This window comes from Ursus americanus, chromosome 8 (genome assembly GCF_024610735.1).
Source record: "Ursus americanus isolate L20-20 chromosome 8, mUrsAme1.1.p, whole genome shotgun sequence".
NCBI lineage: Eukaryota > Metazoa > Chordata > Mammalia > Carnivora > Ursidae > Ursus > Ursus americanus.
Genome location: NC_142134.1, coordinates 52,107,656 through 52,129,845, shown reverse-complemented (window position 1 = coordinate 52,129,845; position 22,190 = coordinate 52,107,656). Strand labels below are relative to the sequence as shown.

The following is a 22,190-nucleotide window of genomic DNA, read 5'->3' as shown; positions in this document are numbered from 1 at the left end:
TGCACCAGAACAATGGCTATGTCACCCTCTTCTCTATATGGTATTTCTGCTGCCTGGAATGTCCTTTCACCTTGACTTCTTGCCGCCTACCTCTTCATCCTTTCATATCTGGTGACTGCAACACTCGCTGATGCTGAGACACTTCCCTGTACCTCGCACGCAGTGAGAAGTTCCTCCTCTGCTCCATTTCACAGCCTTGCCCATGCTTCAGTTGTTTCACACATCACACACTGTTATATTCTTTATTGACATGGCTGTCTTCCCAACGACGCCATGAGTGTCTTCCAGGCAGAGACTGACTCATTGTTGTAATCCAATGCAAAGGACAGGGACTACATGTGGCAGGTGTTCCAGAACCGCTCATTGAAGTGAACTGAAAATCCTGTCACATTAAGAGAATTTAGGAAGGGCAGAGAAGAGATGAAATACTGAAAATGCCAAACATAAACTTTGCGTGGCCGAATTCTAAGATGCCCACCCAAAGAGTCAGCTCTGAGTCACCTCTTTGAAGTTTGAAAACACATAAATGAAGCAACTGGGTGTAGAATTGTAACCACTTTCTTTGAAGAGGGTTTCTTGCTAGCTATTTGGAGAAATACAAAATGATGGCAAATATCTTTTTTTTAAATAGGAAATCTATGGAAATTCAAATCAAGAATGAAAACATAAGGCTAATTCATGGACAGAGAGAATGAATAACTTGGAAGAGGGAAAATGGTATAAACAAAATCTCTATTATTGATAGAGTATCTCTTTTTCTCCTCCCTGAATTATCATTTTGTACTCTCTGAGAGACAGAATTCAATTTCTATTCCTACCATTTTGAGAGGTCCTCCATTTTAATCTGAAAAAGCTGAACTAAGAGAAACGAGAATAGAGTGGTGGTTACTAGGGTCTGGGTGGGGGGAGTGGAGGAAATGGGGAGAGATTGGTCAAAGGGTACAAACTTCCAAACTTTTGGTGGTTAGAGCTAATAATACCATATTATATACTTGAAAGTTGCTAGGAGAGTAGATCTTAATGTTCTCACCACAAAAAAGAAATGGTAATGATGTGACAGGATGGAGATGTTAGCTAATTCTTTGGTGGTAATTATTTTTGCAATATTTAAGTGTATACCTTAAACTTACACAATGTTGTATGTCAATTATACCTCAATGAAGCTGGGAAAAAAAAGATCTTTGTTTTAACAATAAAGTGGTTGAATTACTGCCTGAAACTCTACATTTTAGAAGAAGCAATAGGATACTTTATGGTTATTATTTTTTATGTAGCAGAAGAGCTCTAAAATGCTTTGCAATAAGCAAAATAATTTTAAAAGCAAGGTTTTGTACTAAACTGTCTATGATACATTTTAATAAATTAATCCAAAACTACTACCTTGTAATACCAGTGTTTAATAGCACCAATGCATAAAGGCAGCGTCAGGAAAAGTGACGTCCTCAGCAAGAAGAACAAGGAACAGAAGGTGTAATGATAACAGATGACAGAGGGAAAAGCAGAATTCACCAGCTCCTACTTTGCTTTCATTTTCCCTCACAAAGAATTATCCTCAAATTGGAAAAGGTGAGAGCTACATGTGAAAGAGAGAATTTTAGTCCAAGGCAGGTGAGGATGTAAGAAAGCATCCAGCCCTTTAGGTAATCTCGCTTCTCTGTTTTACTGAGAGAATTTGAAATGTGGTCTAACTTTGTTGGGAACCGGAGAGGTGCCAGAAGACTGGAGATGGACAAATGTCCTCATTTTCTAAAAGAAGAAACTATAAGCCTGTGAACACATTTTTTCCTTGGCAAAATTCTGGAATGGCAAATTAGACAAATGGTTTGTGAATCTTTTAAAAAGTGGTGAAAATAAGACACAGCATGAATTCACTAAAAAACAAGTGGATGTAAATGAAGTGTTCTTTCTAATAGGGTTCCGACTCTCCCTGGTCTGACCCCTACAGGGTGACACAAAGGAGGAAGGTGGGCCTGGGAGTGGGATGAGGCTGAATTCCCTTCCCACCTCCCCCACTTACCAAAAGTGAGACTTGGACGCTCAAATTCTCGGAGCCTGTGTTTAACCCAAATGTGACGGAGCTCCTTTGGGCTAGCTCTGCTCTTACCCAGGGACTTACTTGAGACCAATCTCACATGTGGTCTTATTACAAAACAACGATTCAGACTTTGAAGGCATTGATAAATAATGGCGGTTATGTTATACACGACACAACAAAACTTCTTAAAAATCCCTTGTCTAATCTGACTCTTTTGTTAAAATTCTTCCCCGTGGGAATCTACATCATCTCCTTCACTTCTAACTCCCTCAAAACAAACAAACAAACAAACAAACAAACCACCAAAAAAGCCCACTCTCCACAGCTTCTCCAGGTATACCTCTGCTTTCGGTATAAATATTTAGAAAATGAATATGTGTTTGCTAAAATCAGACCATACTCACATGTGCCCTAGGGAGCCTGAATTCTTGTGTCACATCAAAAATTAAAATAACAGTACCTATGTCAGAAACTTTTTAAGAGGCCTAGCTTAAAAATTCTATATGAAAAAGTTTTGGTCTTATCACTCAGTAAGTAGCAGCCATTATTATGCACCACTACTCTCATTACTGTGATAGACAAGAAAATCGTATGGACCATGCATATCCTTAATTTTTCAAGGCATTTGACAAATCTTCATGGGCAAGAAGGGTTGGATGGTAGTACAGTTCATTGGAAGTTTAAACAATTCAAACAACGGTGAAATAGAAGTTTCTAGTAGTTTGTCAGAGGCTGCATGGCCCTATCCTGTTAAACATTTTCATGAATCACTTAACATAATGGAGCACATTGGACATGTTAATCAAATTTGTGGCTAATACAAGCTTAATGACAAAACCAAGATTCCAGAAGATCTGAAAAGGCTGATACAAAAAAGTAATTTACTATGGCTTAATGTAAAATCGAGTTACCCCAATGACTAACTCTTACGTAATTATAGTACAGTAACAAATCCAGGAATTAGACATTAGTACAACATGTGTGTATAGTTCTGTGTCATTTTCTCAAATGTGTAGATTTGTGTAACCACTGATACAGTCAAATCTATTGGTGTTGACATTTTACCTTACCTCCGTTTACGTTCCTTTACCGTCCCACATTTATAATAAAATTGTCTTAAATATTTCCTCTACATACATTGAGAACCGGATTAGGTAGTATTATAATTTTTGTTTCAAAGGCCAAATGGAAAACTCAAGACAAGAAAAGTCTACTGTGTTTACCTAAGGTTTTGCTCTTCCTGTGTTCTTTCTTTCTTCCTGATGTTACAAGATTCTTTTAGGGGCGCCTGGGTGGCTCAGTCAGCTGAGCATCTGCCTTCCCCTCAGGTCATGATCACCGGGCCCTGGGATTAAGCCCCACATCGGGCTTCTTACTCAGTGGGGAGCCTGCTTCTCCCTTCCCTCTGCCTGCTTCTCCCCTTTCTTGTGCTCTTTGTCAAATAAATAAATAAAATATTTTTTAAAAAGATTCTTTCTTTTATCATTTCCTTTCTGTTTAAAAGAGAACTTCCTTGGGGCACCTGAGTGGCTCAGTCGTTAAGCGTCTGCCTTCGGCTCAGAGCGTGATCCCGGTGTTATGGGATCGAGCCCCACATCAGGCTCCTCTGCTGGGAGCCTGCTTCTTCCTCTCCCACTCCCCCTGCTTGTGTTCTATCTCTCGCTGGCTGTCTCTATCTCTGTCAAATGAATAAATAAAATCTTAAAAAAAAAAAAAAAGAGAGAACTTCCTTTAGCCACTCTTTTAGGGTAGGTCTAATTTGGTGAATTGGTGTCACATTCTCTTAGTTTTCCTTCATCTGAGAATGTCTTGATTGATCCTTCACTTCTGAAGGATATTTTCTCTGGATAGAGAATTCTGGTTTGACAGTTCTTCTCTTTCACAACTTCAAAAATGTTGTGCCATTTTCTTCTGGCTTCTAAGGCTTCTAATGAGAAATCTGCTATTATTTCTATTGTTTTCTCCCTATAGTAATATTTCATTTCTCTCTGAGTGCTTTCAAAATTTTCCCATGTCTTCAGTTTTCAGAAGTTTGGCTATGATGTGCCTTGACATGGATTTCTTTCAGTTTATCCTATTTGGATTCAGTCCATTTCTGGCTACTGCTTATGGGTTTTTTGGTTGGTTGGTTGGATGGTTGGTTGGTTGGCTTTGCCAAATTTGGGAACTTTTCAGTTACTATTTCTTCAAATATTTTTCTAGCCCAAAGAATGGACTCTTCTCTTCTTCCTCTCTGTTCAGGATTCTTCTTCCTTCTTCCTCTTTGTCCAGGACTCTGAAAATATGACTATTAGACTTTTTACTTGTAGCCCCACAAGTCCTCAAGATTCTGTTAATTTTTCTAAAAATCCAATTTCTCTCATTGTTCAGACTGGGTAATTTCTTTCTTCTTTTTTTTTTTTTTAAAGATTTTATTTATTTATTTGACAGAGAGAGAGATAGCCAGTGAGAGAAGGTACACAAGCAGGGGGAGTGGGAAAGGACAAAGCAGGCTCCCAGCGGAGGAGGGAGCCTGATGCCGGGCTTGATCCCAGGACCCTGGGATCACGCCCTGAGCCAAAGGCAGACGCTTAACGACTGAGCCACCCACGTGCCCCCAGACTGGGTAATTTCTATACTTCTATCTTCAAGTTCAGCAATTCTTTCATCTGTCCTCTCCATTCTTTTGTTGAGCCCATCCATTAAGGTTTTGATTTTGGTTATTGAATTTTTTAACTCCAAATTTCCATTTGTTTCTCCTTTATGTATCCTATTCCTCTTCTAAGACTGTGTCTCTTTGCAAAACTTTCTATTTTGTTCTTTTTCTTTAAGCATTCTCCTAATTGCTTGTTGAAAGATATTTATGGTATCTACTTTGAAATCCTTGTGAAATAATTCTAACATCTGTGTCATTTTGGTTTGGCATCTGTGGTCTTTTTTTCATTCATTTTGAGATCATCCTGGTTTTTGGTATAAGTGTTTGTTGAAACCTGGACATTTGGGGTATTAGAAGACTCCAGATCTTGTTTAGATCTTGTGGTTTTAGCAGGTTTTTCTGCTGTGGTGCGTAAAGGGGGGAGAGAGGGTCTACTTCGTTACTGCCAGGTAAGGGTGGAAGTGTTGGTTCTCTTCCATGATACCTTGGGTGGAGGAAGGGGCATTTGATTACTACTGAGTAAGGGTGAGAGTTCTGGCTTCCTACATGGCCTCTGCTGATACCGTGGATGTGTGTATGCATTGTTACCACTGACAGGTGGTGAAAGTCCTGACTCTCTATTAGGACTCTTCTGACAGCCTTCAGCAAGGAGGAGGAGGGATGTCTTGTGTACAGATGGAAGGCCATGCTCCCCAGATGGTCTCCATGGACACCACAGGGAATCCTATGCTCTTAACCACCAAGCTCTTCACTTGGCTTTCTCTGACACTTACTCAGGCAGGAGGATTGGGATGACTCATTATAGCCTGGAAAAAGTGGAAGTCTAGGCTCCCCACTGGGCCTTTGCTAGTGACTGTGTGGGTGATGTCACAGGTTTTTCTTTCTTTCTTTCTTTTTTTTTTTCCTGTGACGTTTGCATAAAGCAGAGCAATTATTGTTTAAAGGTTTTTTGTCTAGCAAACTATCCCCTTCCTGGTCCTTTGGCTAGAAAAAAAGTCTTTTCTTGGGGACACTATTATTTTAAATCTGTGTCCATTGGTATTTCCAGTATCCAGTCTGGAATAACGCATTGAAAAGAAAATCCAGGAACTCACCACCATTCCTTGGGCCTTAACATCATTCGCTGCTCTGCTTTCTCTTCTCCATGTATTCAAGGATTTTAGTTGCACTTAGTGGAAGGAATAGGGGAAAGTACCTCTATCCCATTTCTTCCTGGATGTAGAAGGCTGTGCTAACTTTTAAAATCCTCATGTCAATCCTATGAGGTAACTGCTATTATAGCCATTTCAGATGAGGAAACTGAGTACAGAGAGGTTAAGTCATTTGCCCAAGATCACACAACTAGTAAGTGGGGATGAGATTCAAATCTGAGACAGTCTGGTGCCAGAGCCCACGCTCATGACCACCACATGGGCTTATGACAACCATTTATTTATTCATTTCAGTCATAGTATCATCACATTTAATTTCATTCATTAATTCAAAATATATATATTGAGCACCCATTATGAAGCATCTTTCTTTCTTTCTTTATTTCATTCTTACGAAGACAACATTAAAAAGACATGGTCTCTGGCCATAAGATGATTACAGTCTAGTAAAGGGTATAGAAATGTAAATAAATAATCATAATAGGACATTATGAGGGTAATACTAGATATATGTCATAGATACAGTGACTGCACAAAAGAGATTGTTAAGTTTGTTTGGAGAAGGAAGGAAAGTTTCACAGATGTTTAATTTGGATTTTGAAAGAATAGGATGTCAGTAAATGGATGAGGTAAAGAAGGATTCCAAGCATAGAGAACAGCATACACAAAGGCACAGAAGCATGAAAATAGATTGCATCACATGTTTGGGAAGCAGTAAATAGAATGACATAGCTGTTGTGCGTGGTGCCTGTTGTGGGGTGGATGGTAGCATTGTTTTTCTCATATTATCCTGATGGTGCTTATTAAACAATTCATTATTTCTCTACCAATTTGAAATGTCACATGTATTACATACTAAATCTTTATAAACTGTTGGATCAGTCCATTCTCACTATACTATCTACTCAGAAAATGATTTGCTTCTCAACAGCTTTAAAGTATATTTTCACATCTAATAGTGTCTTTCTTTTTCAAAGATTCTTAGATTTAGAATGAAATGGTTCAGTGAGGGGGGAAAAAAAGCCCCTGGGAATTTTAGTTGGAATAGCATTAAATTTATAAATTATTTTGAGCAGATGGGAAAATCATTAAAATTTTGAGTCTTCCAATAGAGAAATGTGTCTTTTTATTTGAGCCTTCTCAATAAAGTTTCATGTTTTTTATGTGCTATATAGTTATAATGTTTATTGCTAGATAATTATTTTAGTTTTATTTTGTGAAAACAATTCCGAAATTGATTTTTTAATTATACAAATACATACTGAATTCATGTCAAAGTTTTATTTAATTCATTAATGAGACAATCAGTAAAATTCTGAGCTCCTTCAGAAAAGGAGATCTAGGGGTACCTGGCTGGCTCAGTAAGAAGAGCATGCGACACTTTTTTTTTAGAAAGAGAGAGAGAGAAGTTGCCTGAGCAAGAGCAGGCAGGGGCAGAGGGACAGGGAGAGAGAGAATCTTTTTTTTTTTTTTTTAAGATTTTATTTATTTATTTGACAGAGATAGAGACAGCCAGCGAGAGAGGGAACACAAGCAGGGGGAGTGGGAGAGGAAGAAGCAGGCTCCTAGCGGAGGAGCCTGATGTGGGGCTCGATCCCATCACGCCGGGATCACGCCCTGAGCCGAAGGCAGACGCTTAACCGCTGTGCCACCCAGGCGCCCCGGGAGAGAGAGAATCTTAATCAAGTTTCACAGGATCTCATGACCCTGAGATCATGACCTGAGCAGAAATCAAGAGTTGGATGCTTAACTGACTGAACCACCCAGGCGCCTCAGAGTATGTGGCTCTTGATCTTGGGGCTGTGAGCTCGAGCTCCACGTTGGGTGTAAAGATTACTGAAAATAAATAAAATCTTTAAAAAAGAAAAGGAAAAGTAGAAGCATACAGTTAGTGGGAAAAGGAATGCTGAAATAAGATCGCTAAATTAGATGCAAAACTGGTCAGTGTCCTAAGGGACAATAAAATATAATCTTGGGCTTATTCTTACTATCAACAGAAAAAAAAAACACATTAATCCTATTCATTTCTATAAATTAAGCGCAACTATTACAGGAAAACATCTGGTCCCTAATCAATTATTGGTTAGAGTTACAATTTCTGAGTCAGAGATGATCCTTGTGCAGTTTATTTCAAAATGCTCTAAAAAAATACTGAAGCACAGAATAGCCAACACAATACTGGAAAAGAAGAACAAAGTTGGAGGATTGACCCTCGCTGACTTCAGGATTTACTATAAAGCTGCAATAATCCAGACAGTGTGGTACTGGTGAAAGAGCGAACAAAGAGATCAATGAATAGAACAGAGTACCCAGAAATAGACCCAAACAAATATGTGCAAAAAATATATCTATTTGTATGAATAATGAATATAGTGAACTGATCTTTGACAAGGAGCAAAGGCAATCCAGTGCAATAAAGATAGCCTTTTAGCAAATGGTGCAAATAAATGAATCTAGACACTAACCTTACTTAAACCTATCAGAAAAATTAGCTTAAAATGGACTTAACTAAAAAAATCACAAAACTATAAAACTTCTAGAAGATAAAATAGGAGAAAATCCAGAATTTTTAGATACAACACGAAAAGCATGACCTATGAAAGATGTTATTAATAAATTGGACTTAATCAAAATTTAAAACTTCATCTCTGCAAAAGATATTGTCAAGAGAATGAAAAGATAAGCCATAAACTTGGAGAAAGTATTTGCAAAATACATATCTGATATGGCACTCACATCCAAAATATAGAAAGAACTTCTAAACTTCAACAATAAGAAAAATATATGTCATTAAGGAATTGTGAATTAAAACAATAAGATATATTATTAGAATGGCTAAATTCCCAAACGCTGACAATGCCAAATGCTGATGAGGATGTGGAGCAACCGGAACTCTCATTGCTGGTGTTGATGCAACTTCAGAAGGCAGTTTGGTTGTTTCTTTTTCTTTTTTCTCTTTTCTTTTTTAAAAGATTTTTATTTATATATTTATTTTACACAGAAAGAGAGCACAAGAGGGGGAGCAGCTGAGGGAGAGGGAGAAGCAGGGAACCCAATATGGGGCTCATCCCAGGACCCCGAGATCATGACCTGAGTTGAAGGCAGCGGCTTAACTGACTGAGCCACCCAGGAGCCCCCCCACTTTTTTTAAATAAAGATTTTATTTTTAAGTAATCTCTATACCCAATGTGGGGCTTGAACTCACAACCCTGAGATCAAGAGTCACACACTCCACTGACTGAGCCAGCCAGGCACCCAAGTGGCATTTAATTTTAAATTAGCATACACTGTGCTATTTGTAGGTATTCTAATGAGATTCTATTTTCCCCAATAAATTGGTAGTTTCATGACCAGAGTCTATATCTTATTCCTCTATGCATCCCTAGCAGCTAAAATAGTTACTTGTATACTCATAAATGTTGATAATAGTGCCTTTTCTTCAAATGTAAACCTTTTGAAGAAAGATAAGAATAATCTGTGTTTAAAGGCTTGAGATGATCCCTTATATACATGGTCAAAGAATTTTCAATAAAGACTAAGACCATTCGTTGGGGAAAGACAATCTTTTCAACAAATCTTGCTGGGAAAACTGGACATCCACATGCACAATAATGTAGTGGGACCCATATCTTACACCATATTCAAAAATTAACTCAAAATGGATCAAAGACCAATAAAGTAACAGCTAAAGGGGCACCTGGGTGGCTCAGTCATTAAGCGACTGCCTTTGGTTCAGGTCATGATCTGGGAGTCCTGGGATAGAGCGCCACATAAGACTTCCTGCTCAGCGATGAGTCTGTTCCTCCCTCTCCTTCTGCCTCCTCCCACGTGCTCATACTCTGTCTCTGTCTCTCTCAAATAAATAAATAAAATCTTTAAAAATAAAATAAAAAATAAAAACAACCTCCTGGGGAGGAGGGGAAAAAAAAGAAAAATAAATACACAAAACTGTCTCTCCTAATGTTAACTTAAAAATATACTAATAGGTTAAAGATTTGTAAGAATTCACAACATTGTTAATACAGTGAAATCATAAAAAGGAAGATAAAATGCAGTTGCATCCAATTCTGAGCACAGTGCTTTTGCTGAGATGTTTATATGATATGTCTGTCTTCTGCTACTTTGGATTATGATTTTCATTACAGCTATCCTATGTAGAGAAGCCTGGCCTCTGTAGGGTCTCCTGAGAGTGCCTAAGTCATGTTGCTTGCTAGCTTCAGAGGGCACAGGGAGAATTGTCTGCATATGCTTCCCTAAAACTCTGAAAGAGAGACTTAAAGCTGGATTGTTTACCATAGAAAGGAGCCATTCCCTAGGATGGTACAGTTGAATGTTCAGCTACAGTGATCTGCAAGTGGCTATGCATCTCCACCCCAAGGAGCATCAAGAAAGGGAAAGATATTTATCTATTATTCATAGGGCAATACCTACAGTGGTCATTCTCAGTTGGTCCTTCTGAGTTAGGTCATCACCCTAATGGGGAAAGTTGTTACACGGGGCGCCACTAATCCTAATGCAGGGGCTCCAGAACAGTAGAGAGAGAGAGTGGTAACTTTCCTCAATGACAGCAATATCCAAGAAAGTAAGAAATTATCATTGTACCTTGGTGTATCAGACAGGGTCCTGGCAGGAAACAGGTGGTTAATCAGGAGAGTTTGTTAAAGAGACTATAAAGAGACAGGAAGCTGACAAAAGCTAACAATAGTAGAGACTGCTTGGCACCTCCAGGCTTGAAGGGGTAGAGGGAGCAAGATTACCAGAATCCTAAAAGAGCTCTAGCAGTAGCTGTATTCAGAGAGCTGTTGGACAAGAACTGCAGCCTTTGGTAGGGAAATATAGCATTGCTGATCCTTGGCCTCATTTCCTGCCAGAGCCTCCCATTCATTGGCCACACTCAACGGGAATCCAGAAGGTAATGAAGTCTTATTAATGTCAGGACAATGTTGCAGATCATACTTCCAGAATCTAGGGGCACAGCGTAGAGAATGTTGGAGAGCAGATTTGCAGGAACAAACGAAGACTATCTGACCAACTTAATGAGGCTTATATGATTTATGAAATTCTGTATTCTAAATGAATTATAAATGATTGACATGATTGAGGACTTGAGTAGGTAGAAGATAGTTGTGGAGTTTATTTAGTGGGAAGTTCATGGCCTTTGAGAAGACCAAAGGAAGGGGATTTTGAAGAGTGGCTTCTAAAGGATTTGGGATCTTTGTGTTGGGGCCCCAACGACTCTAGGGTCTAAAATAGAGGACTCTGGTTTAGAGAACAGAAAGGAATTAACCAACTCAGCAAAAACAACTGAGATGGTCAGCAGAGGGCAGTCTACCGGAAAGTTGGCTAGTGTCTTAAACATGAAGTGAAGGCCCTGTAGTCATGTCCCGGTTGTAGCTGCATATTCCTTGGAAAGAGTGAAATTATAAAGTCCTTCCCTCAAAAAGTTCCCACCTAAAGAAACTGTGCCTAACAGGAACCAAATCAGTAACTTAAGACAAGGAAACATATTCTGTGCTATTAAAGTCAGCTTTCCACTCCAGACTGCAGATATTCTGAAAGCCACAATGGTGGGAGTTCTGCTCTATTCTCTAAATTTGGAATCATATAATGTGCATTACAATCAATACTGTGGTGCCCACTGGCACGGAGCTAAGTTTAGAAGTTCGACTGCGGATCTAAATGCTGTTTTCCACTCTTGCCGCTAGAGCTCCTCACCCCAGCTGGGGTGGGTAGGGAAGAAAAGCCAACAAGATGGGAAGGGCAGGATTCAGTGAAAGAAAAAAAGGCAAAATGACCTCAGAGTTATGACTGGCTGTTTCAAAAAAAAAAAAAAAAGTTAAATGAGAGGCTTGGGTAGAACAGGCAGTGATGAGAGAAGGAAAGGAAAAAGGTCTCAAAAAAGCTGACAAACACAAGGTCAGGAGAGGGCAGTAGGGAAAAAAATTGCTCTGCCTTGGGTAGAACAAGAAATCTGAATCTAAAGAGCAGTAACAGTAACTAGCAGGAACTACAAAAAGGAAGACTTGCATATTTCGAATGTTGGCGATTATTATCAGGGCTCAGCAAAGCACTATTATGCTTGCTGCATTTTTTTTACATGAATCAACAGATCAAAACACATTGTTCTGTTAGAGGCAAGGGAAGAGTTACCAGATTAACTCTCCATCAATCTAAAAGCAAGTTGACAACCATCATATATATAATGTTTATGTAAATTACGTACGCTGAAAGTGCGTGACTTTTTAGATCTAACCCTTGTGTCTAAGCTGTACAGTATACTCAAATATTCTTAGGACTCCTTTACACTCTAAAAATATTGAGGATTCCAAAGAGCATTTGTTTACGTGTTGTGTTAGAAATTAAAACAGAAATTATTGGAACATTTATTTAAAAAGAACTATGATGGGGGGCACCTGGGTGGCTCAGTCGTTAAGCGTCTGCCTTCGGCTCAGGGCGTGATCCCAGCGTTATGGGATCGAGCCCCGCATCAGGCTCCTCCACTGGGCGCCTGCCTCTTCCCTCTCCCACTCCCCCTGCTTGTGTTCCCTCTCTCACTGGCTGTCTCTCTAATAAATAAAATCTTAAAAAAAAAAAAAAAAAAAAGAACTATGATGGAGCGCCTGGGAGGCTCAGTCGGTTGGGCTGCTGACCCTTGATTTCAGCTCGGGGCATGATCTCAGGGTCATGAGATTGAGACCCGCATGGGCATGGAGGCAGTTTAGGATTCCCTCTGTTATTCTCCCTCTGCCCCTCCCCCCGCTTGCTGTTGCTCTCTCTTTAATAATATAGTTACTATAATAAACCAAAAAAACTATAATAAACCTATTACATACTCACATAAATAATATATCTTTAGTGAAAAATAATTGTATTTTCCAAGATAAAATCTCTTTAATACCTGGCTTAATAGAGCACAGCTGGATTTTCATACATGCTTTTGCAGTCGGTCTGTGCATATATTGTTTTGGTTGAAGTGTATGAAGAAAATCCAATCTCATATAAATACGTAGTTGGAAAGTGAAGATATTTAAATAACTTTTTCAGATAATTGTGAATATTATTCTTCAGTACTACACTAAATCCAGACAAGTGGTCATTCCTCCAAGGTTAGTTGCAATGTGGAATCTGAAATGTTACCAGTGAATTTTTTGTACTCTGTCCAGTGAATTTTTTGTACTCTGTTACATTAAAATCCATTGGTCTGTCTCAAACCTTGAATGGATGTTACACCCATGCATGATTTTGTAACATCATGCATTGGTCATTTAGAAAATATTAGTTCACTGACTTATGAAGATCTTCCAAATATTAAGACATTTCATTGTACAATTTCAAGCAATCTCATTTATTAATTTCACCACCAATTTAATCAAAACATCTTTAAGTGTATTGGGAAGCTGTCGAGTCACAGGGTCAGATATATTTTCTAAAACTCTAATTTTTAGTTGGAAGTTTGAATTTTATCATTGGCAACATATTCTGCCAGTTGTTTTCCTTGGTATGACAGGCTCACCTAGTTCATTTGTGATAAAATGTCTGCCAAATACCCAACCCTTGATAAACATAGTTTGTCTCAATCATTACTTTAAGTAAAAATAGGGTTCCATGGAAATAGTGCCTAATTTAGCTCACATTGTGCAAATTCTTAACCATGTGCTTTGGTATGCAGAAGTGCTTTCTCTATCCTTCTCATGAATGACACAGAATATTAAAAAGGCATGTATTCAAAAGTTGAAGTTTAATAAAATCAATTTCTTTTTTTTTTTAAGATTTTATTTATTTATTTGGCAGAGAGAGAGAGACAGCCAGCGAGAGAGGGAACACAAGCAGGGGGAGTGGGAGAGGGAGAAGCAGGCTCCCAGCAGAGGAGCCCGATATGGGGCTCGATCCCAGGACTCTGGGACCACTCCCTGAGCCAAAGGCAGACGCTTAATGACTGAGCCACCCAGGCGCCCCTTAATAAAATCAATTTCTACCGCTTCATCAAACACATTCTAAAGTGAAACTGGTAAAAAAAAAAAAAAAAAGGGAGGAGGCACCTGGCTGGCTCAGTCAGTAAAGCATGTGACTCTTGATGTCAGGATTGTAAGTTCAAGTCCCACACTGGGTGTAGAGATTACTTAAAAATAAGATCTTTAAAAAAAAAGTGAGGGGCGCCTGGGTGGCTCAGTCAGTTAAGCATCTGCCTTCGGCTCAGGTCATGATCCCCAGGCCCATCAACATTTAGTAAAAATGTAAAAAAAAAAACAGAAAAAATAAAAGTGCAATTCTTAGTTCAAAAAAAAAAAAAGTAAAACTGGTATTTTTTTTTTTTTTTTTGAGTAAGCTCTATACCCAATGCAGGGCTCGAACTCAGGACTCTGAAATCAGGTCGGATGCTCCACCAACTGAGCCAGCCAGGTGCCCCTGAAACGGATATTTTTTTCTTTTTCAAGATTTATTTATTTATTTTGGGGGGGAGGGGCAGAGGGAGAGACTCTCAAACAGGATTGATGTGGGGCTCCATCTCACCACCTATGAGATCATGACCCGAGCTGAAACCAAGAGTCAGATGCTTAAATACTGAGCCACCCAGGAATCCCAAAACTGGTATTTTTAATAGTGAGTGCATGGTATTAATAAAATTATTACTAGCACAGTAATTGTTTTTGTTCACTACTGCTTTTATGTCATCAGTGCAAATTTCAACAACAGTAAAAGGAAAATAATGTCTTTTGTATTATGATAATAGTTTGGTCATTGCAGACTGACCCCTGAAAATATATCACGGACCCTGCATTTCTGTGGACTAAACTTCGAGATGATTTCTCCCTATCCCTGATAGAATGTAAGTCCTGCAATTCCAGAGTTTTTCTGTTTCTTGTTCACTGATACACCTCTAGGGCCTACATCATGCCTGGCACATAGTAGGCATTCAATAATTATTTGTTTAATTAATGACCTTTTAACGAAGTAATTAACCAGAACTAGATCATAATAGTGAAGAGCTTATAATGTGCATTACTGGAAACTCGTTTTTAAAAATTTAGTTTTGAATAGGTAAAATAAACAAGAGGGTACATGGTGAAAATTCTCCCATTTTGCCTTCTCCAAGGCATTTAAGTTGCCTTCTCAGAGATAACCCCTACTGTCAGTTTCTTATGAATTTTTCTAGTGATATTTTGAGGATTCACAAGTATTATATACACAAGCATATTCCTTTCTTCCCTCACACATATGGTGGTATACTACACACAATATGGACTGCATAGTGCTTTTTCAAAAGTAAACTTTTTCTTTTGGAGTAATTGTGGATTTATAGAAAAGTTTCGGAGATTCTTGTATACTCTTTACTCACTCCTACTAATGTTAACATCTTACATAACCATACTACCATGTCAAAACTAAGAAATTAATATTGGTACAATACTATTAACTAAATTACAGAATTTATTTAGATTTCACTAATTATGTTCTTTCAGTTCTAGGATCTAATCCAAGATACCACATTGCAGTTAGCATACTGCTTTTTTTCCCTTAAAATGTACTTTGGGAAATCTCTCATATCAGTTAATATGTAGTTGCCTTATTCTCTGGAAGGACTGTAGAATGACTTCCTAGAGGTAGAATTTCAGGGCCAATGATTATGTGTGTTTAAAAATGACCAGCGGTGCCTTGGTGGCTCAGTCAGTTAAGGGTCGGACTCTCGATTTTGGCTCAGGTCATGATTTCAGGGTCTTGAGATGAAACCCTGCGTCGGGTTCCATGCTAAGTGGGGAGCCTGCTTAAGATTCTCCCTCTCCCTCTGCCCCTCCCCCGCTTTCTCTCTCTCTCTCTCTCTCTCTCTCTCAAGCGAAAAAAAAAAAAAGACCAAACCCCTCTCCCCCAAAGAAATTAACATACTCTTCTAAGTAGTCCCCCTGTGATTTGAGTGTTTCAAGTTTCTTCGAAGTTCCAAGATTAAGATTGGAGACTGAATGAAGTTGACAAATGTAAAGTACTCAAAACAGTTTTTGCACACTTCAAAATAATTATTTTTAATGTGCTGACACAAATAAACAGCATTGCATGGTTTACATTATAGCAATAATTCTTTGTACCATGACCCACACATATAGTTGATTCCTCTTAGGACCACTAGGGGGCTCTGCTGGAAGGGTTTTTATAATTTATGTTAGTCCACTTAGAGAGATGTTTCCAAATGATGCTTTAGAATTCTGACCTCTTAAAACCTGAAGAGATCATTAATCCAGCTTCCTTAATTGCAGATGAGGAAACCAAAGTTGGCCAAGATAGCTAGCATGGAGGAAAGCTGGAATCAAAAATCTCCTCTTGGTTCCTATGGCAGAAGTTCAAGAACTTTTTTTTCCATGTGCTTCCACTTGAATGATTCACTGCCCAGAGATATTTCCTTTTTGGTGCCATAATTTTAGTAATTTTTGCTAAGACCGTGTATTTGTGATATTTTTCTAGGAGGATACTTTACTAATCGATCAGGTGAAAGAAGCTCATGAAATAAAAACTTCTAAATAACCTTTATTACTTATTCCAGAATGTTCTAAAGTACTGCTCAGCACCAAAACCATATTACTTACTGAAACCCTAGCAACGACTTTCAAATTGCCTTTCAAACTGACTTTCCACTTAAAACATTTTACTCTTATCTCCATTTGTTCATTCAATATTTATTGAGCGCCTACTAGTGCCAGACACGGTTGTAGGCCCTAGGCTTATAGAAGTAAAGCTACCGTTCCTCCACAAGGAGCATCTATTTCTCCATTTTTCACTTTAATATACAAAGTATTTTCACATGTTTTAGTTAAGTGGTTCTTATAGTGTGGTCCCTGAACCAGCAGCAAGAGTAGCAGCATCTGAGAACTTGTTAGAGATGCAAATTATTAGGCCCACCCCGCACTCTAGGGATGGGGGTCTAGCAACCTGGTTTTTCTAACAAGCTCTTCAGGGATTCTGATGTACCCTCGAGGTTAAAAACTATTTAAACTCGGTATTAATTATTTAAGTAGCTCAAAGATCAACATCTGGCTTCTAAATCCAACTCAGGCATCTACCTGGGGTACCTGTTTCAAATACCCCTGATGGGACCCAACAATGACCGCTCTTACTTCAGTGACGCGTAGTACCTGGAATGATCGTATTAGTGGTGGCACTCTAATGGCTTCAGAACAAAAAAGGACCGCAGTGGATTTTCCTGGGCTATACCAACAGAAAATGTGCCGGATCGAGTTCTGGAATGGTGTTTTTATACACTAGACACAGGCACATTAAGTCTGTGAGTTCTGGGTCTGGCTGAGTCAGGACGGCGCTCCTAAGCGCTCGTAGCTGAGCGGGGCCGGGTGAACCCGTTAGGTTGGACTCAGCGTTCAGGCAGAGGCCATGGACTGGAAGCCCTGACCACACCACAGTGATTTCAAGAGGGGCGGAGGAACAAGAGTGGACCCGGGAGGCCCTGGCAGGGCCGGCCAGCGCGGAAGCCGCACCCTCCTGGCCCCAGACGCCTGCAGGGCGGAGCCGCGCGGCCGCAGCTCGGCCAGAGACGCGCGGCGCGGTGCGGCGCGGGCTCGCGTTTGAGGCGTATGGGGCTACAACGGGAGCGGCTGCGCCGCCCGGCCGGGTCAGCGTCTTGCGCATGCGCGGACCCGGCGCCATTTTGGTGGCCGGGCGCGGAGGTGATTCCACACTGAGGAGAGCGCGGCGGCCGGGGTGGCAGTGGCAGCATTCGTGTGCTCGGGTGTGAATCGCCGAGGGAGGAGGCGGTGGTGGAAGAGGTGGCGGCGGTGGCGGTGGTCGTAGCGGTGGCGGAGGAGGCGGGTACGAATCAGCTGCGGGCGGAGACATGGCCAACATCGCGGTGCAGCGAATCAAGCGGGAGTTCAAGGAGGTGCTGAAGAGCGAGGAGGTCAGAAATGAACTCCCGGACATCCCCCACCCCAGCCCAGGGCGGGAGGGTTCTTCCAGCGGCGACCCCAATATCCCCGGTAACCCCTGGGTGGCCCTCCTTGCGGTCGCCCTTCTGCCTGTGGGGAAGCAGCAGTCTCCCCCTGCTTCCGTCGCCTTCTCCTCCCCTCCCTGGGCCCTGGGATGGACCGCCTCGGGCGGGTGGTCTGGAGAGGAACACGGTTTGGGGGGCAGATGGAGAAGGGGGCACTTCTTGGAGAGGTGTGAGCTCTAGAGAGAGCCCCGAGGCAGTGGCAACAGCTGGAAGTGTGGCTGTAGGGTGTGGAGGGAGCAGGCCGAGCCTGAGAAAACCCGGGAAGTGGGTTGGGGGAAGGGGAAAGGTGGTAACTGGATCCGGAGAGCCGCGCTGCTCAAAGGCCCACACTTTTGAGGGTATTCTACGTTGTAGCCTGTTTGGCCTCCACTGTCCTTTCCTTTGGGAAGGAGCGGTAAAAGGCCTTAGGTATTGATGAAAGAAGGACGTTCAGAGTTCCTCCCTCCCTAGTTCGGTGTTGGGAGAGAAGAGGAGACATAATGGGATACTATTTTATTTGAGTGGGAGATACGGGAATTTTCACCTGAGGTAGGAAATTAATTCCAAATTAGATCATTATCTCATTTTCACCGACCCCCGCAACCCCCAGTTTCTAGGCCTCTTTTCTGTTGACATCTAAAGCTTTTTGATTGGGTGAAGGCAGGTTGTTTGGTGTCTTAAAGGCATTTAAATATTTTTCGTTAGGAAAAAATAATGGTACGAGTAGCTTATTTCAAAATATTGTTTACAAGTTACAGATCAGAGTCTCTCCTAAGACAATGCCTCTGTGACTGTTGTGTTGTGCCATGAAACTTCATTATGATGTCCCTCATAGTTAACTTGATTCTTACTTTTGAAAAACAGCCCTATTAAAAACATGGGATTTCACCAGATCAGTACATTATTATACCTCCTTATCGAGTAGGTTTGTCCTAATGTATCATACCTGAAATTATTAAAAACATTTTTTTGTTTCAAGCTCCTCTTGAGTCTTGCAGAATTTACTCTGATGTTGCCCATAGTTGTTTATATAGTATATTCAGAATATCCTAGTGATTTGACTCAAAACTATGCAAGAATCAGTACAGTTTTTCAGACCCAAATCAACAAGAATGCCAAGTTGTTTTTCCTCCTTGGATTTAACAAAGAGAGATGAAAAAGTAATACTGAAATAATTATTATTTTGAAGATGTCACATATCATTATTGAATGTATCATTACTATTTGTGTTTTCTCTTATGTTGAAACTTTGATAATCTAAATGATTTGTGAAATTCAGCATTCTAAGTATGTGATGAGTAACAGATATAAGTGATAGTACTTGAGCTTTGTCACTATTCTACAGTGATCATTTTTCCAGTTAGACATGTTGAATATAATTCTTTAAAATTAACTTAAAAATAACAAATACTAGCAGATTTATTGAATGTAGTAGTCTATAAGAAATGGTCTGTTTTACAGAGCATGTGTATGAACTCTGACCTCTGTATTTGTTCAAGTGCCAAAACTCTGAATGGAAGGATGACTTTGTATTTTTGCGGTACAGTGCAGAAATAGGGTCATAAATGTCTGTACTGTTAATACAGTGAAACAATGATTCTAACTTTTTATTTGCAAGAAAATATATTCCACGATAGTTGACATATATATATTCCTAATGAAAGATTGAGTTAATATAGTTGCCAACAGCCTAAAACATTTCCTCTGTAATAAAGTTGTACAAGCCTGAGACTTAATATAAAACTTTCAAATGTTTTATTTTCTGTTACTTAAAAATGGTAAGTTACTGCTCTCGTAATTCATATGGTATCTTTGCTTTATGTGAGGTGACTTTCACGATATTTTTAGTACTTCAATTAAAGCTTAAAAGAAATCTAGTGTCGCTGTAGTGTGCATATTGTTAAAACAATACTGCTCTTTATATGTAAGGGATGCTGAAGCCTTGCTTCACGTAAGCATTATAGTAGTTCAGAGGAAGAGAATAGAAAATGCAAACAAATTGTTTTTTTGTTTTAAGAAGAGTACCTTTATAAATCTGTATGGAAACTTCTTCTAGAAAATAAGTTGCAAAGTACATTTAGGAAAGGGTCAGATAATTTAATCTTGGATTATAACCAATAAATAGCTTTATTTTCACCAATATTTTATTTCATCGATAATTAGTAGGCCCAGTTCTGTAAGTGGATTATGTTGATTACTTTCAGCTCATTGAAGGACTTGTTCCACGTGTTTCCTTTTTAAGTGTGGGAATGTAGTATTTTGAGTGTCTGGTCAAGTAATCAAATATTTCATCATTTCATCTATGTAAATCTCCGTGTTTACCAAAGTTTGTTTCATATTCTCTTGTTTCCTAAGAATACCGGTTGATTTAAGGACACTTTTTTTTTTCCCTTTTAAGTTGTCTTATAAAGATAGCTGACATTTGGTGAATTCTGACCATAAGAAGTTACAAGTGGCCATTCTTGGAGTGTGTTAATTAAAATATAGTCTCCAAGATAAATCAAATGTGAAAAGCAAGGTGCAGAATAGTGTGGAGGAGGCCACCATTTGTTTTGAAAGAAGGGGAAAACGTGTATTTGACTCAATGAGAAATTGGTGAAATTGATTACTTGTGTATAAGGGAATTGGGTGTCTGGGGTAACAGGCATCAAAGGATCCCTTTTGAGTTTTGAGTCATGCCAATATGTTATTTACTTAATAAATAAAGGCATCTAGGCCTTTTTTCCTTGAGACTGTTTGGAAATCCATCCTTTATGTGTCAGACATTAATTTTAAATGTGTGTGAATTTTAAGTAATATTTCAAATTGCCAGGAATGGAAAATTGATTAAAATACATTTTACAGTTATTTTATGAGTCGAATTACTAAGTGTTGATTGTGAGGATATAATAAAACTATAATCTGTATTCACACGTTGTATTATTATTGCTGTTACCTAACCACCATTTGTAGAGTGGCTCTTAGTACCATTTGTTTATGCATTATTGCTGATTTTCAAGAACAGTTCTTTGAATTAGATTTACTATTTCTTAGATGAGGACATTGAGATTCAAAGAAGTTAAATTATTTGTCTACAAACATACAGCTTTGGGATTTGGATCTAGGTCTGCTTTTGTTTATATTGTACCACACTGTCATTACTTTCCAAGGATAGGCATGCTTTAATTATTTAAAAATAACTGAGACTGGTTTGTATTACAGGTTATGGGATTTAAAAAAAATTTTTTTTATTATATTATGTTAGTCACCATACAGTACATCCCTGGTTGGGTTATGGGATTTAAAAACAACCTAATTTAATAGTTTAAACATTAAAATAAGTGTCACCTGGGGCAGCCTGGGTGGCTCAGTCGGTTAAGCATCTGCCTTTGGCTCAGGTCATGATCCCAGGGTCCTGGGATGGAGCCTCACATCAAGCTCCCTGCTTAGCAGGGGAGCCTGCTTCTCCCTCTCACTCCGCCTGCTGCTCCCCCTGCTTGTGCTCTCTCTCTCTGCCAAATAAAAATAAAATAAGTGTTACCTGTAAATTACTTAAAGATTAACTTGCATGTCAATATGCAAAATACTTAAAATTTTTTTTTGAGAGAAAGCGTGCATGCACTCTCTCTCAAGCGGGGAGAGGGGCAAAAGGAGAGTGAGAGAGAATCTCAAGCATACTCCCCATTGAGCTCAGAGCCCCACATCGGGCTCCATCTCAGGACCCTGAGATGTGACCTGAGGTGAAACCAAGAGTTGGACACCTAACAGACTGAGCCACCCAGGCACTTCTGCAAAATACTTTTAAATTTGAAGCTCAGTGAGATAAAATGCCCTTAATTCAGTGCACATACTCTAGTTCGTTATATGTTATCTGTAGTTTTTTCATACTGTGATTGTACTTTGCTAACATTTTCTAAGATTTCAATAGGGAATATTTAAAATTATGGCATTACAAATTGATTTTGTGAAAACTGCTGTCGTATAAGTTCTCTTTTAAGTGTTTAAATGGATTTTATATTTAGTGTTATTTTAAATTTAATATATTTGATCTAGTTTGATCTATAGAACTAGTTGGCAAGTCTTTAGAAGGAAGTCTGTTGCTTTCTGTAGACCCTGGTTTCTCATCCTTAGCACTATTGACGGTTTAGGCAGATAATGAATTCTTTGCTGTGAGTGGCTCTTCTTTGCATTGTAGGTTGTTTAGTAGTACGCTGGCTTTTATCACTGATTTCCAGTAGCGCAGCTAACCCTTCTCCCTACCTCCTTACCCTTTCTCCTTGCCAGTTATATCAACTAAAAATGTCTCCAGACTTTGCCAAATGTTGAGAACCACTGCTGTAGTTGAAACTCTTTAGAAGAACATTTCGGACTATTAACTTTGTAAGATGTGTGTAGTATATTTTATCTAAAAGATGGACAGTA

General features: G+C 39.3%; 1 protein-coding gene across 1 annotated transcript in view; it reads left to right on the top strand.

Moving 5' to 3' along the window:
- The first annotated feature begins 17,463 nt into the window (after positions 1 to 17,463).
- The window catches only part of UBE2K (ubiquitin conjugating enzyme E2 K), a 72,525-nt gene continuing 67,798 nt past the window's right edge, over positions 17,464 to 22,190 (top strand). The window contains exon 1 of the mRNA XM_045815827.2: positions 17,464 to 17,717. Coding sequence (XP_045671783.1) covers positions 17,655 to 17,717 — 63 coding nt within the window. The 5' untranslated portion in view covers positions 17,464 to 17,654. The remainder of the gene's footprint in view (positions 17,718 to 22,190) is intronic.